Source organism: Mustelus asterias, unplaced genomic scaffold, assembly GCF_964213995.1.
Source record: "Mustelus asterias unplaced genomic scaffold, sMusAst1.hap1.1 HAP1_SCAFFOLD_1983, whole genome shotgun sequence".
NCBI classification, from domain to species: Eukaryota; Metazoa; Chordata; class Chondrichthyes; order Carcharhiniformes; family Triakidae; genus Mustelus; species Mustelus asterias.
Window position 1 is genome coordinate 34,923 of NW_027591928.1, and position 15,696 is coordinate 50,618.

The 15,696-nt window shown below is 50.0% G+C and overlaps 1 protein-coding gene across 1 annotated transcript; it reads left to right on the top strand.

Annotated features, from left to right (window-relative positions):
- The first annotated feature begins 429 nt into the window (after window positions 1-429).
- LOC144489072 (AP-1 complex subunit sigma-1A) lies at window positions 430-14,712 on the top strand. Its single transcript, XM_078207020.1, has 5 exons — window positions 430-608; window positions 5,415-5,523; window positions 8,920-9,057; window positions 10,146-11,062; window positions 11,988-14,712. The coding sequence occupies exons 1-4, from the start codon at window positions 430-432 to the stop codon at window positions 10,191-10,193; spliced, it is 474 nt and encodes a 157-aa protein (XP_078063146.1). The 3' UTR covers window positions 10,194-11,062; window positions 11,988-14,712.
- The last annotated feature ends 984 nt before the right edge of the window (window positions 14,713-15,696 follow it).

Genomic DNA, 15,696 nt, shown 5'->3' on the forward strand with positions numbered 1-15,696 from the left:
TTAGCACTTGCTGCCTCACAGTGCCAGGGACTTGGGTTCGATTCCCAGCTTGGGTCACTGTCTGTGTGGAGTCTGCACGTTCTCCCCGTGTCTGCGTGGGTTTCCTCCCACAGTCCGAAAGACGTGCTGGTTAGGGTGCATTGGCCGTGCTAAATTCTCCCTCAGTGTTACCCGAACTGGCGCCTGGAGTGTGGCCATTCTAAATATCCTCTTAGTGTTCAAACATGTGTAGGTCAGGGGGATTAACGAGATAAATACATGAGGTGGCAGGTTAAGCCTGGCTATGAGTCGTCAGACCCAATGGGCCAAATGGCCTCTTTCTGTGCACTGTAGGTGTTCTATGATTCCATGACATGATTCTATGATGGTGGGCAGGGTTGCATCGTAAAGTTCATCGCTGGCTCACCCTGCTCTGCTCTGGCTCCACAGATGCGCTTCATGCTGCTATTTAGCCGTCAGGGGAAGCTGAGGTTGCAGAAATGGTACATCGCCATCTCGGAGAAGGAGAAGAAGAAGCTGGGGCGAGAGTTGATGCAAATCGTGCTGGGGCGCAAGCCCAAGATGTGCAGCTTCTTGGAGTGGAAGGACCTGAAGATAGTTTACAAAAGGTGCGTTCCAATAAAGCATTACAAAGTACTCCCAGAGGTATGGGGAGCTCTCCCCTTGACTCCCAACTGGCCCGCACTGTATCTCTGGTCCACAGTGGCTCAGCACTGCTGTCTCACAGCGCCAGAGACCCGGGTTCGATTCCCGGCTCGGGTCACTGGCTGTGCGGAGTCTGCACGTTCTCCCCGTGTCTGCTTGGGTTTCCTCCGGGTGCTCCAGTCTCCTCCCACAATCCAAAGATGTGCGGGTTCGGTGGATTGGCCGTGCTAAATTGCCCCTTAATGTCCAAAGATGTGTAGGTTAGGTGGATTGGCCATGCTAAATTGCCCCTTAGTGTCCAAAGATGTGCGGGTTAGGTTGATTGGCCATGCTAAATTGCCCCTTAATGTCCAAAGATGTGTAGGTTAGGTGGATTGGCCATGCTAAATTGCCCCTTAGTGTCCAAAGATGTGCGGGTTAGGTGGATTGGCCATGCTAAATTGCCCCTTAATGTCCAAAGATGTGTAGGTTAGGTGGATTGGCCATGCTAAATTGCCCCTTAGTGTCCAAAGATGTGCGGGTTAGGTGGATTGGCCATGCTAAATTGCCCCTTAATGTCCAAAGATGTGTAGGTTAGGTGGATTGGCCATGCTAAGTTGCCCCTTAGTGTCCAAAGATGTGCGGGTTAGGTTGATTGGCCATGCTAAATTGCCCCTTAATGTCCAAAGATGTGTAGGTTAGGTGGATTGGCCATGCTAAATAGCCCCTTAGTGTCCAAAGATGTGCGGGTTAGGTTGATTGGCCATGCTAAATTGCCCCTTAATGTCCAAAGATGTAGGTTAGGTGGATTGGCCATGGTAAGTACGTGAGGTTAGAAAGATAGAGCGGAGGGGAGGACCTGGATGGGATTGTCTTCGGAGAGTTGGTGCAGATACGATGAGCCGAATGGCCTCTTCTGTACGGTTTCTATTCTATGGCAATTCTGCATGGTCTTCCGGGCAGTTTATATCCCTCAACTGGCATTGCTTAAAAACTATCCGGTAAACATCACGTTGCTTTTGCGAGATCTTGCTGTTCGCAAATTGGTTGCCTTGTTGGCTGTAAATTGGCTGTAAATCGCTTTGGGATATCTCAAGCGGTGCTATAAAGATGCAGCTCCTTCTCTTCCTCGCCTCCTGGAGCCTTTTCCCTCCTTCGAGGGTTGCGGGGGGGGGCTGGTGAGGAAAGTCCACAGGCACGAGCCACTCCATATTATTTTGTCAAGATTGCCACTCCTTGAGTGTGAGATCTGACTCTGAGTGCAAAATACGACCAGCAAAAGTTTATTGTGAAACAGTTTGGGGCCTTGTATTCATTGGAGTTTGGAAGAATGAGAGGTGGCCTTATTTAGACATATCGGACTCTCGGTGGGGGGAGGGAGGGCTTGACAGGATAGAGACTGAGAAGTTGTTACCTCTTGTGGGAGAGTCTGGGACAAGAGGCCATCATAGAATCATAGAATCCTACAGTGCAGAAGGAGGCCATTCGGCCCATCGAGTCTGCACCGACCTCAATTCCCACCCAGGTCCTAGCCCCATAACCCCATGCATTTACCCTACCTAGTCTCCCTAATACTAAGGGGCAATTTAGCGCGGCCAATCCACCTAATCTGCACATCTTTCGGATGTGGGAGGAAACCGGAGCACCTGGAGGAAACCCACGCAGACACGGGGAGCACATGCAAACTCCACACAGGCAGTAACTCAAGCCAGGAATCGAATCCGGGTCCCTGGTGCTGTGAGGCAGCAGTGCTAACCACTGTGCCACGATGCCACCCATCACCTCAGAGTAAGGGGGTCCCCATTGAAGATGGAGCAGAGGACGAATTTCTTCTCTCGGAGGGGGGTGAATCTGTGGAATTCTTTACCGCAGAGGGTTGTAGAGGCTGGGTCGTTAAATATGTTCAAGGCTGAGATAGATTTTTAACCAGTAAAGGGAATCGAGGGTTACGCGGATAAGGCGGGAAAGTGGAGTTGAGGATGATCACACCAGATCAGTCACGATCTCACTGATTGGCGGAGCAGACTCGATGGGCTGAATGGCCTACTTCTGCTCCAGTGTCTTACGGAATGATCTGTTTGGTTTTTCATCCTCATTACAGTTACAGAAATATACAGCAGGGGAAAAACAGGCCCTTCGGCCCAACTTGTCCATGCTGGTCAGGTTTCCTAAACTGAACTAGCCCCATTTGCCTGCGTTTGGGCCCATACCCCTCTAAACCTTTCCCATCCATGTACCTGTCCAAATGTCTTTTAAATCTTGTCATTGTACCCGCCTCTACCACCTCCCCTGGCAGCTCATTCCATACCCCCACCACCCTCTGTGTGAAAATGTTGCCCCTCGGGTCCCTTTATCCTCTCATCTTAAACCTACGCCCTCTGGTTTTGGACTCTCCCCTACCCTGGGGAAAAGATCTCGGCTATTCACCTTATGTCTGCCCCTCATGATTTTACAAGCCTCCATAAGGTCACCCCTCATCCTCCCAGGGTCACGGGAAAAAAGTCCCAGCCTATCCGGCCTCTGCTTATAATTTAGACCTTCCAGCCCCCAATAACATCCTTTTCTTTTTGCCCTCTTTCCAGTTTAATAACATCCTTCCTACAGCAGGGGTGACCAGAATTGTATGCAGTGCTCCAAATGTGACCAATGTCTTGTACAGTTGTAACAGAATGTCCCAACTCCTGTGCTACAGTCCCCTGACCGTTGAAGGTAAGTATGCCAGACCCCTTCCTCACCGCCCTGTCCACCTGTGATGCCACTGATGCCCTATCAATTGGGCAAAAGACTACTTGTGTGCCAATACAACTGGGGCAGTTCTTGACCAGGTTGGCACATGGGTAACACTGCTGCCTCACAACTGTATTGGCGCACATTGGCATACAACTTATTCATAACAGAATCAGGAGCACATCCCAACAGGTAACCGACCCGGACTGAACAAGGGGGAGGAGACAGCCACCTTTATACTAGGTGACAAGGGGAGGAGCCGAGCCGGCAGGGGGATGTGTCCAGGCAGAACAAACACACAACGGTGGTCCAGGCCGGACAAAGGCACAACTGAAGTCCACCACAGCCACTTTCGAGGAACTATGTACCAGCCGCCTCCCTAGGGTCTCTCAGTTCGACAACACTCCCCATTCTCAAACTGGTTGGCTCTTCAGGTCACTCGAGATTGATTTTGATTTCTCATTGGCAGTTTTCAGGCTGCTTTTCTCCCTTCTAATCGCCCCCGTTTCCGACCTTTTTGGATTTTTAGATAGTCTAGCAATCGCCTCTTCCTCCTGTAGTCTTGCTATAACGGTACAGGGCACTTGTGAGACCGCACCTGGAGTACTATGCATGGTCTTCATCTCCATGCTAAGAGAGGTTATGGCCTCGTGGTATGATCGCTTGACTATTAATCCAGAAACTCAACTAATGTTCTGGGGACCCGGGTTCGAATCCCGCCTACGGCAGATGGTGGAATTTGAATTCAATAAAAAAAAATCTGGAATTAAGAATCTACTGATGACAATGAAACCATTGTCGATTTTCACAGTAACTTCATTGCATTGTAAGCCTACTTGTGACACTGATAAATAAACTTTGTTGGAAAAACCCATCTGGTTCACTAATGTCCTTCAGGGAAGGAAATCTGCCGTCCTTACCCGGCCTGGCCTACATCTAACTCCAGAGCCACAGCAATGTGGTTCACTCCCCAACTGTCCTCTGAGGTGGTCGAGTGAGACACTCAGTTGTATCAACGCCCACCACCACCTTCTCAAGGGCATTCTCTCTTCCACCTTCTTCTATCAGGAAAAAGATACAAAAGTCTGAGGTCACCGTACCAACCGACTCAAGAACAGCTTCTTCCCTGCTGCTGTCAGACTTTTGAATGGACCTACCTCGCATTAAGTTGATCTTTCTCTACATCCTAGCTGTGACTGTAACACTATATTCTGCACTCTCTCCGATGTACTCTATGAACGGTATGCTTTGTCTGTATAGCACGCAAGAAACAATACTTTTCACTGTATCCCAATACATGTGATAATAATAAATCAAATCAAATCAAAAACAGCTACCCTATTATAGAAAAAGAATTAAACTAGAAAGAGTGCAGAAAATATTTACCAGGATGTTACTGAGATTTGATGGTTTGAGTTATAAGGAGAGGCTGGATAGACTGGGACTTTTTTCCCTGGAGTGTAGGAGGCTTAATTAGGGCTGACCTTAAAGAGGTCTATAAAATAATAAGGGGCGTAGATCAGCTAGATAGTCAATATCTTTTCCCAAAGGTAGGGGAGTCTAAAACTAGAGGGTGAAAGGGGAGAGATATAAAAGTGTCCAGAGGGGCAATTTTTTCACACAGAGGGTGGTGAGTGTCTGGAACGAGCTGCCAGAGGTAGTAGTAGAGGCGGGTACAATTTGGCTTTTAAAAAGCGTTTAGACAGTTACATGGGTACGATGGGTATAGAGGGATATGGGCCAAATGCGGGCAATTGGGACTAGCTTTGGGGTTTAAAAAACTAGGGCGGCATGGACAAGTTGATTTGCGTGATTGACTGGGCTACATTCACGACCTTTTGTAGTTCCTTGCGGTCTTGGGCAGAGCAGGAGCCCATACCAAGCTGTGATACAACCAGAAAGGATGCTTTCTATGGTGCACCTGTAAAAGTTGGTGAGATTCGTAGCGGACATACCAAATTTCCATGGATGTGCGCGAGGACATGCATAGGGCTGAAGATAACTTTTGTAAATGATTTTGTTGCTGTTGGATACTGAAGGTTGCCCTTGACTTGCTCTGACAGGTACGCCAGTCTGTATTTCTGTTGTGCCATTGAGGACCAAGACAACGAACTCCTGACTCTGGAGCTGATCCATCGCTATGTGGAGCTGCTGGACAAATACTTTGGAAGTGTAAGTGATCACTCCGCGTGTCTGCGTGGGATTCCTCCAGGTGCCCCGGTTCCCTCCCACACTCCAAAAATGTGCAGGTTGGTTAGGTGGATTGGCCGTGCTAAATTGCCCCTTAGTGCCCAAAGATGTGCAGGTTAGGTGGATTGGCCATGCCAAATTGCCCCTTAGTGCCCAAAGATGTGCAGGTTAGGTGGATTGGCCATGCCAAATTGCCCCTTAGTGCCCAAAGATGTGCAGGTTAGGTGGATTGGCCGTGCTAAATTGCCCCTTAGTGCCCAAAGATGTGGAGGTTAAGTGGATTGGCCATGCTAAATTGTCCCTTAGTGCCCAAAGATGTGCAGGTTAGGTGGATTGGCCATGCCAAATTGCCCCTTAGTGCCCAAAGATGTGCAGGTTAGGTGGATTGGCCGAGCTAATTTGCCCCTTAGTGCCCAAAGATGTGGAGGTTAGGTGGATTGGCCATGCTAAATTGTCCCTTAGTGCCCAAAGATGTGCAGGTTAGGTGGATTGGCCATGCCAAATTGCCCCTTAGTGCCCAAAGATGTGCAGGTTAGGTGGATTGGCCATGCTAAATTGCCCCTTAGTGTCCAAAGATGTGCAGGTTAGGTGGATTGGCCATGCTAAATTGCCCCTTAGTGTCCAAAGATGTGCAGGTTAGGTGGATTGGCCATGATAAATTGCCCCTTAGTGTCAGGGGGACTAGCTCGGGTAAATACATGGGGTTGCGGGGATACAGCCTGGGTGGGATTGTTGTTGGTGCATGCAGGCTTGATGGGCCGAATGGCATCCTTCTGCACTGTGGGGACTCGATGAATTGCATAGCTACTGTTCAGAGAAACAAGTGACGGGTATTAATTGTCTTGGGAGTCCATCTCGGTTGGGGATAGCTGGGTTGTGTGGGAGGTGCAAGTTAAAATAAGCTCCCTCAACAAAGAAAAACTCTGTGGCTTGGTTTCTGCTTCAACAACATGGCTTGGACCCTGTTAACAGCAGCTGCCAATTTGAGAACAGGGAGGCGCAGGGTATGGGAGTGACACTGGGAATTCTGTGAAAGAATTCTGAGAAATATGTCAACTGAACATCGATTTAAAGTCCAAGTACAGATCTTGGGACCACGTCGCGGAGTACCACAGCGGTCTATGCTTTGGAGCACGGGCTAATTTGGGGAGCTACTCTTGGGCTTGTGACTAATTTTTGTTTTATTCATTTGTGAGCCATGGGCGTCGCTGGCTGGGCCAACATTTATTGCCCATTCCTAGTTGCCCTTGGAGGGCAGTTGAGAGTCAACCACATTGGCTGTGGCTCTGGAGTCACATGTAGGCCAGACCGGGGTAAGGACAACAGATTTCCTTCCCTAAAGGGAACCAGATGGGTTTTTCCGACAATGGGTCATCAGTAGATTCTTAATTCCAGATTTATTTTTATTGAATCAAATTCCACCGCCTGCCGTGGCGGGGATTCGAACCCGGGTCCCCCAGGACATTAGCTGAGTTTCTGGATTAATAGTCTCGCAATAATACCACTGGGTCATCGCCCTCCCCAGAAATCTGGAATTAAGAATCTACTGATGACCATGAAACCCATTGTCAATCGTTGGAAAAACCCATCTGGTTCACTAATGTCCCTTAGGGAAGGAAATCTGCCGTCCTTACCCGGTCTGGCCTACATGTGACTCCAGAGCCACAGCAATCTGGTTGACTCTCAACTGCCCTCAGCCAATAAGTGCTGGCTAGCCATTGAACTTCAATTCAAATAATCTGAAATAAAAGTCTAATGATGCCCATGAAACCATTGTTGATTATCATCGAAATCCATCTGGTTCACTAATGGCCTTCAGGGAAGGAAATCTGCTGTCCTTACCTGGTCTGACCTACATGCGATTCCAGAGCCACAGTAATGTACCCAGACTCTGAAAAGGCTTAACAACCATCATGGTTGTTAGGCAACTAGGGATGGGCAACAAAAGCTAGCCTTGTCAGCGATGCCCACATCCCTTGCAACAATAAATTGGAAAGTAAGTCCCACTACCCTTTTCTGCAGTACTTTGATATTCAGGGCCATATCTAATCCCTCCTTTGAAAGGCACTATTTGTATGGGATGGCACAGTGGCACAATGGTTAGCACTGCCACCTCACAGTTCCAGGCCTCGGGGTGATTTACTAGGATGCTACCGGGACTTGATGGTTTGAGTTATAAGGAGAGGTTGGATAGACTGGGACTTTTTTCCCTGGAGTGTAGGAAGCTTAGGGGTGATCTTATAGAGGTCTATAAAATAATGAGGGGCATAGATCAGCTAGATAGTCAACATCTTTTCCCAAAGGTAGGGGGGTCTAAAACTAGAGGGCGTAGGTTTAAGGTGAGAGGGGAGAGATACAAAAGGGTCGAGAGGGGCAGTTTTTTTCACACAGTGGAAGGATGGTGAGTGTCTGGAACGAGCTGCCAGAGGTAATAGTAGAGGCGGCTACGATTTTGTCTATTGAAAAGCATTTAGACAGTTACATGGGTGCGATGGGTATAGAGGGATATGGTCCAAACGCGGGCAATTGGGACTAGCTTCGGGGTTTAAAAAAAAACAGCATGGACAAGTTGGGCCGAAGGGCCTGTTTCCATGCTGTAAACCTCTATGACTGTCTGTGCAGAGTTTGCACGTTCTCCCCGTGTCTGCGTGGGTTTGCTCCGGCTGCTCTGGTTTCCTCCCACAGTCCCAAGATGTGGAGGTTAGGAGGATTAGCGGTGTAAATGCGCAGGGTTACAGGGATAGTGGGGGGTGGGCCTGGCTAAAGATGCTCTGATGTGGAGATGCCGGCATTGGACTGGGGTGAACACAGTAAGAAGTCTAACAACACCAGGTTAAAGTCCAACAGGTTTATTTTGTGTGGCTTTTGCGACCAAATAAACCTGTTGGACTTTAACCTGGTGTTGTTTAACTTCTTAAAGATGCTCTGCCAGAGAGTATGGTTGTGGTTGACTCCCAACTGTCCTCGGGCCAACTTTGGACTGTGGGAGGAAACCCACGCACACACGGGGAGAACGTGCAAACTCCGCGCAGTCATAGAAGTTTACAGCATGGAAACAGGCCCTTCGGCCCAACTTGCCCATGCCGCCTTTTTTTTTAACCACTAAGCTAATTGCCCACGTTTGGCCCATATCCCTCTATACCCATCTTACCCATGTAACTGTCTAGAAGACAAAATTATACCCGCCTCTACTACTGGGGCAACTCGGGTCAACTAGGAATGGGCAATAAATGCTGGCCCAGCCAGCGACGCCCATGTCCCGCGAATTAATAACAAAAAAATGGGTTGGAGAAACCTGGCTTGGGGGGGAGTGACCTCCTTCCCCACTGCCAATATGATTCATTATCTTAACTGCTCGTAATTCCTGTTTATTTGCAGGTATGTGAATTGGATATAATCTTCAACTTTGAGAAGGCCTATTTCATCCTGGACGAGTTTATCATGGGGGGAGAGATCCAAGATACGTCTAAGAAGAACGTGTTGAAGGCCATCGAACAGGCGGACCTCATGCAGGAGGTAGGTGTGGGATTGGCATCCACGGTTGGGCACCTTATGACTGTGGCACCGTGGGCCCCTCTCCGTGCCAGTTGAAGCAGGAAAGTGCCAAAGGCCTGGCAGAGGAGTTGGCGGCAGGTGAAGGCCGCGTGCAGGGGTTTGTGTCAACCTTTCTGCCTAACTGAGGCGGCACTGCTCGACAGCTGGTCTGCCCGGATGGCATACGCTGATGTGGTGAACACCAGAACTGGGGCAAATCCGGGAAAGACGCCCTCTGCCCCTTGCCGCCAAGGTGCCTTGTGCGCCGCAATGTCTCGGCTCACCTGAAGCCGGGTGCTGTTCCGGGAGAGCCCAAACGGAGAACAGGCTTCATATCCCTGGAAAGTTTCAGAGTGCCAGAAAGTTGGGTCACAGACGGAGGGAGGCCATTCAACCCGCCCTGCCTGTACTAGGTCTGCGAACGAGCAAGCTTGCTTAGTCACGCATCCCCTTTTTTATTGTCCATTAACCTGTCCTCATTCTTATTATCTTCAAGGTGGCACAGTGGTTAGCACTGCCGCCTCACAGCGCCAGGGACCCGGGTTCGATTCCCGGCTTGGGTCACTGTCTGTGTGGAGTCTGCACGTTCTCCCCATGTCTGCGTGGGTTTCTTCCGGTTTCCTCCCACAATCTAAAAGACGTGCTGGTTAGGGTGCATTGGCCGTGCTAAATTCTCCCTCAGTGTCACCCGAACAGGCGCCGGAGTGTGGGGCGACTTGGGGATTTTCACAGTAACTTCATTGCAGTGTTAATGTAAGCCGACTTGTGACACTAATAAATAAAATAGTAAAAAAAAAGATTGAGAAGGCGGTTGAATGACCTCAGCTGCACGGGGAATTGAACCCGGGGTGCTGGCGTGGCTCCCCCTCGCAAACTAGCTGTCCAACCAACTGAGCGAAACCCACCCTAATGACATTGCCACTCTGCTGTGACCACCACCACTGTCTATCTCCCTTTGATAAGAGGAACTGGTAAAACCTGAATTGCATTTGTCTTGGATTTAATTACAAATTTGGCATCATTGCGGCGTTTAATTAGGTGTTTTTTCTCTTCCCCCCCTCCCTTTGCAGGATGACGAATCTCCCCGCAGTGTCCTGGAGGAGATGGGGTTGGCTTAGCCCCCCCACAAACCCAACACGCAGCCGATTTAAAGAGGGAGGTCTTGGTTGACTTGGGGGAGGGTTGGTGGTGGGTGGAGAGGGGGGGGAGGGGGGTTGGGTGTGGGTTGGTGGGCGTAAATAAAGACACTACCATGCGTTTTATATGGATCCCGTGGAGTCACTGTCTGTCTGTCTCCCCCCCCCCCCCCCCCCCCCCCCCCCCCACCGCCCCCTCCATCCCCGCCCCTTCATCCATGGGTTTAAGGGAATGGGGTGCAATTTGAGTTCCGAGCCTCAGGCAATGCCAAGCGCTGTGGAAGGACCTGACCTGATGAATTAACTGGGAGATGGTGGGGAGCGGGACTGGGATAGTTCTTGGGAGGCGGGAGTGGGGACTGACTTAAAACTAGGTGGGGTGAGTGGGGGAGGGGGTCGCGGGGGAAATGGAATCTTTATTCCAGACAGACGGGCGAGATACTCTTGTCTCGGGCGCCTCGTTTGAACGAAGGGGCCTGTGCAGAAAAACTTTCTATCCCTGAATCTGTTCCCGTGTGTGTGTGTGTGTGTGTGCGTGTGTGTGTGCGTGTGTGTGTGTGTGTGTGTGTGTGTGTGTGTGTATTTGGTGTGTGTGTGTATTTGGTGTGTGTGTGTATTTGGTGTGTGTGTGTATTTGGTGTGTGTGTGTGTGTGTGTATTTGGTGTGTATGTGTGTGTTTTTGGTGTGTGTATGTGTGTGTATTTGGTGTGTGTGTGTGTGTATTTGGTGTGTGTATGTGTGTGTATTTGGTGTGTATGTGTGTGTTTTTGGTGTGTGTATTTGGTGTGTGTGTGTGTGTGTATTTGGTGTGTGTGTGTGTATTTGGTGTGTGTGTGTGTGTATTTGGTGTGTGTGTGTATTTGGTGTGTATGTGTGTGTATTTGGTGTGTGTATGTGTGTGTATTTGGTGTGTGTGTGTGTATTTGGTGTGTGTATGTGTATTTGGTGTGTGTATGTGTGTGTATTTGGTGTGTATGTGTGTGTTTTTGGTGTGTGTATTTGGTGTGTGTGTGTGTATTTGGTGTGTGTGTGTGTGTATTTGGTGTGTGTGTGTATTTGGTGTGTGTGTGTATTTGGTGTGTGTGTGTATTTGGTGTGTGTGTGTATTTGGTGTGTGTGTGTGTGTGTGTATTTGGTGTGTGTGTGTATTGTGTGTGTGTATGTGTATTTGGTGTGTGTGTGTGTATTTGGTGTGTGTGTGTATTTGGTGTGTGTGTGTGTATTTGGTGTGTGTGTGTATGTGTATTTGGTGTGTGTGTGTGTGTGTATTTGGTGTGTGTGTGTATTTGGTGTGTGTGTATTTGGTGTGTGTGTGTGTGTATTTGGTGTGTGTGTGTGTGTATTTGGTGTGTGTGTGTGTGTATTTGGTGTGTGTGTGTGTGTATTTGGTGTGTGTGTGTATTTGGTGTGTGTGTGTATTTGGTGTGTGTGTGTATTTGGTGTGTGTGTGTGTGTATTTGGTGTGTGTGTGTGTGTATTTGGTGTGTGTGTGTGTGTATTTGGTGTGTGTGTGTGTGTATTTGGTGTGTGTGTGTATTTGGTGTGTGTGTGTATTTGGTGTGTGTGTGTGTGTATTTGGTGTGTGTGTGTGTGTATTTGGTGTGTGTGTGTATTTGGTGTGTGTGTGTATTTGGTGTGTGTGTGTGTGTATTTGGTGTGTGTGTGTGTGTATTTGGTGTGTGTGTGTGTGTATTTGGTGTGTGTGTGTATTTGGTGTGTGTGTGTATTTGGTGTGTGTGTGTATTTGGTGTGTGTGTGTGTGCGTGCATTTTGAGAGACCATTTGGAAAGATGGGAAGGTTCCCCTGGTCTTGCTGCAGTTGGCGTTGACAATGCAGCTCCTTCACCCTCCAGGCTTGTGGCCACCTGCCACTCCTCCCCACCCGCCTATTCCCTCCCTGCCTCCACGGGGTGTTCCTGGGCACTCAGCAAACCCCAGACGGATAGGGGGGAGTGGTTGTGGGCGGGGGAGGGGGTGGAGGGATCCCTTAGCTATTTTACGTTTTGAGAGCCGTGGCCAGGTGGTGTTTCGAGTTGGTGGGCAAGATTGGCGCTGGGAGGCTGTTGGCGGAGATCCCCTCCCACTGCAACCCAGCGAGCGGAGCCCGCCACTGCATGGGCGCGATTGGCCACCTGGCCAAAAAAAAATAATGTCCACCCAACAAAATTGTGGCGACGAGAACCGTGTGTCCCACAAAATAACTTTCTTTGTAACCAGGGATCTTAACTGGGGGCGCATGTTCGGCATTGCAAGTTGGGAGGGAGATGCATTTCCTTGTCAGTGTCCTGCCGGGAGGATGTTTCCATCAGTCAGAAAGATCAGGATCTGAGGGTGCAAACTCAGAGCAAAGGGACGACCCTTTAGAACCGAGATGAGGAGGAGGAATTTCTTCAGCCAGAGGGTGGTGAATCTGTGGGATTCACTGCCCAGAGGAGGCCGGGTCATTGAATGTCTTTAAGACAGAGATAGATAGGGGTTCCTGATTGGTGAGGGGGGGGGTCAAAGGTTGACGTGATTTTTATTTCTCAAAAGCACCCCACTGGCCCTTTCCATGGCCCTCCCCCCCCCCCCCCCCCCCCCCCCCCCCACCCGCCCCCCCATTCCTGTTGGGGTCGTGACCCACAGTTCAGGAACCACGGCCCTGTGCACTTTACCCGTTTGCCTTCTGCGCTGCTGTGTTTGGGGTTCAAAGGGCATGAATGGGAGCGGTCTCTGTTCAGTTAATGCCAGTGGTTCCTCCCCAGAGTGCCGCTGCTGGTTTGCCATGAAAAAGATTCAAAATTCCGCGTAATTAAACTAAAACTAATTGCAGGCGTGTGGTTGGGTTCTCCCAAGAGCCGTTGAATCTTGGGCCTCCCGGCCTGCTTGGGGAGAGAGCCGTACGCCCGCGGTTTAGATCAAAGGTTACGGGGAAAAGGCGAGGGAGAATGGGGTTGGGAAACGTATCAGCCACGATTGATGGGCCGAATGGCCTAGTTCTGCTCCTATATCTTACGGGACACAGAGTCCGGAATGGAAGAGCCTTCACTGTGGGACTTCTCACTCCCCCTCTCCCCCCCTTCCCCCCGGCAACTCACTGCAACGATTGTAGCGGCGACCGCAACGGTGAACTTGCACCCATTTTCGAAAGAGGTTCAGGTCTCACTCCCTTGAGAAGGTGAGCGTGACCGTTCCCCCCCCCCCAAGGAAGGGCGGCACAGTGGGTTAGCACTGCTGCTTCACAGCACCAGGGACCCGGGTTCGATTCCCGGCTCGGGTCACTGTCTGTGCGGAGTTTGCACATTCTCCCCCGTGTCTGCGTGGGTTTTCTCCGGGTGCTCCGGATTCCTCCAAAGATGTGCAGGTTAGGTGGATTGGCCATGCTAACTTGCCCCTTAGTGTCCAAAGATGTGCAGGTTAGGTGGATTGGCCATGCTAAATTGCCCCTTAGTGTCCAAAGATGTGCAGGTTAGGTGGATTGGCCATGCTAAATTGCCCCTTAGTGTCCAAAGATGTGCAGGTTAGGTGGATTGGCCGTGCTAAATTGCCCCTTAGTGTCCAAAGATGTGTGGGTTAGGTGGATTGGCCATGCTAAATTGCCCCTTAGTGTCCAAAGATGTGTGGGTTAGGTGGATTGGCCATGCTAAATTGCCCCTTAGTGTCCAAAGATGTGTGAGTTAGGTGGATTGGCCATGCTAAATTGCCCCTAGTCTAATCCCATGGGGTTGAACCAGCGTAAAAAACATCTGAACCGCGGATGCATGGCTGTCTGCCAAGCAGGCTGGGGGGGCGGGGGGGGCACTCGGTTCATTGGGGTCTTGGGAGAACCCAACAACAGGGCTGCAGACGTGGGTTAGTTTTAGTTTAATTACATGAATCTCGGCAGCAGTGCTAACCCACTGTGCTGCCGTGGCGCCCCCATGCTGGCTTCAGAGCTGTGGCTGACTCTGGACTGCCCTCCAAGGGCAACTAGGGATGGACAATAAATGCTGGGCCCAAGCAGCATGTCCCACGAACGAATTCAATCCAAGTTTCAAAACAGGAAGTTCCCAGGAAGGGGGAAAATAGGTGTCCCTCAAAATGTTTCGCAAGTATCGGGGTGTGTCGTGACATATAAAAGGCTGGGAACCACTGGTCTTTAAGAGTTATTGGCGGACTAAGCCCCGGCTGGAGTATTGCAGCCACATCCAGGCGCCACAGCTTGTGAGCGCCGTCGAGGCTTGGGAGGAGGCAGGGGGCTTCAAGGATGTTTCAATATAGACCTCTGGTGCTGCAGAATGATACAGAGTGTTTCCAACAAGGCAACAGGACAAGTAACGACAGCTGAAATTGAGTGTGTTTTTAAATATTACTCCCCCATCACACGGCCAAAATGGTGCAAGATTTCCCTTGACTTCAGGCCTCCACCCGTGTCTTACCAGAGCTTTGAATGTTTATTTTTGAATTGCTTGTGAAGTGAAAAAAAATCCATGTAAATCTGTGAAATTGGAGTTTTTATTTATTAAACATTAAACAGGTGCCTTTCACGTGTCCCGAGCTTTGATTCACAATCGAAACCGTCTTGTCAGCAGCTCTAAGGTGAAGCAAACGCATGTTGTGAAATTTATATTGTCCCCAACACTCCCAGGACAGGTACAGCACGGGGTTAGATACCGAGTAAAGCTCCCTCGACACTGTCCCCCATCAAACACTCCCAGGACAGGTACAGCACAGGGTTAGATACCGAGTAAAGCTCCCTCGACACTGTCCCCCATCGAACACTCCCAGGACAGGTACAGCACGGGGTTAGATACCGAGTAAAGCTCCCTCGACACTGTCCCCCATCAAACACTCCCAGGACAGGTACAGCACAGGGTTAGATACCGAGTAAAGCTCCCTCGACACTGTCCCCCATCAAACACTCCCAGGACAGGTACAGCACGGGGTTAGATACAGAGTAAAGCTCCCTCTACACTGTCCCCCATCAAACACTCCCAGGACAGGTACAGCACGGGGTTAGATACAGAGTAAAGCTCCCTCTACACTGTCCCCCATCAAACACTCCCAGGACAAGGTACAGCACGGGGTTAGATACAGAGTAAAGCTCCCTCTACACTGTCCCCCATCAAACACTCCCAGGACAGGTACAGTATGGGGTTAGATGCAGAATAAAGCTCACTCTACACTGTCCCCATCAAACACTCCCAGGACAGGTACAGCACGGGGTTAGATACAGAGTAAAGCTCCCTCTACACTAGCCCCCATCAAACACTCCCACGACAGGTACAGCACGGGGTTAGATACAGAGTAAAGCTCCCTCTACACTAGCCCCCATCAAACACTCCCACGACAGGTACAGCACGGGGTTAGATACAGAGTAAAGCTCCCTCTACACTGTCCCCATCAAACACTCCCAAGACAGGTACAGCACGGGGTTAGATACAGAATAAAGCTCACTCTACACTGTCCTCATCAAAGACTCCCAGGACAGGTACAGCACAGAGTTCGGTACAGAGTAAAGCTCCC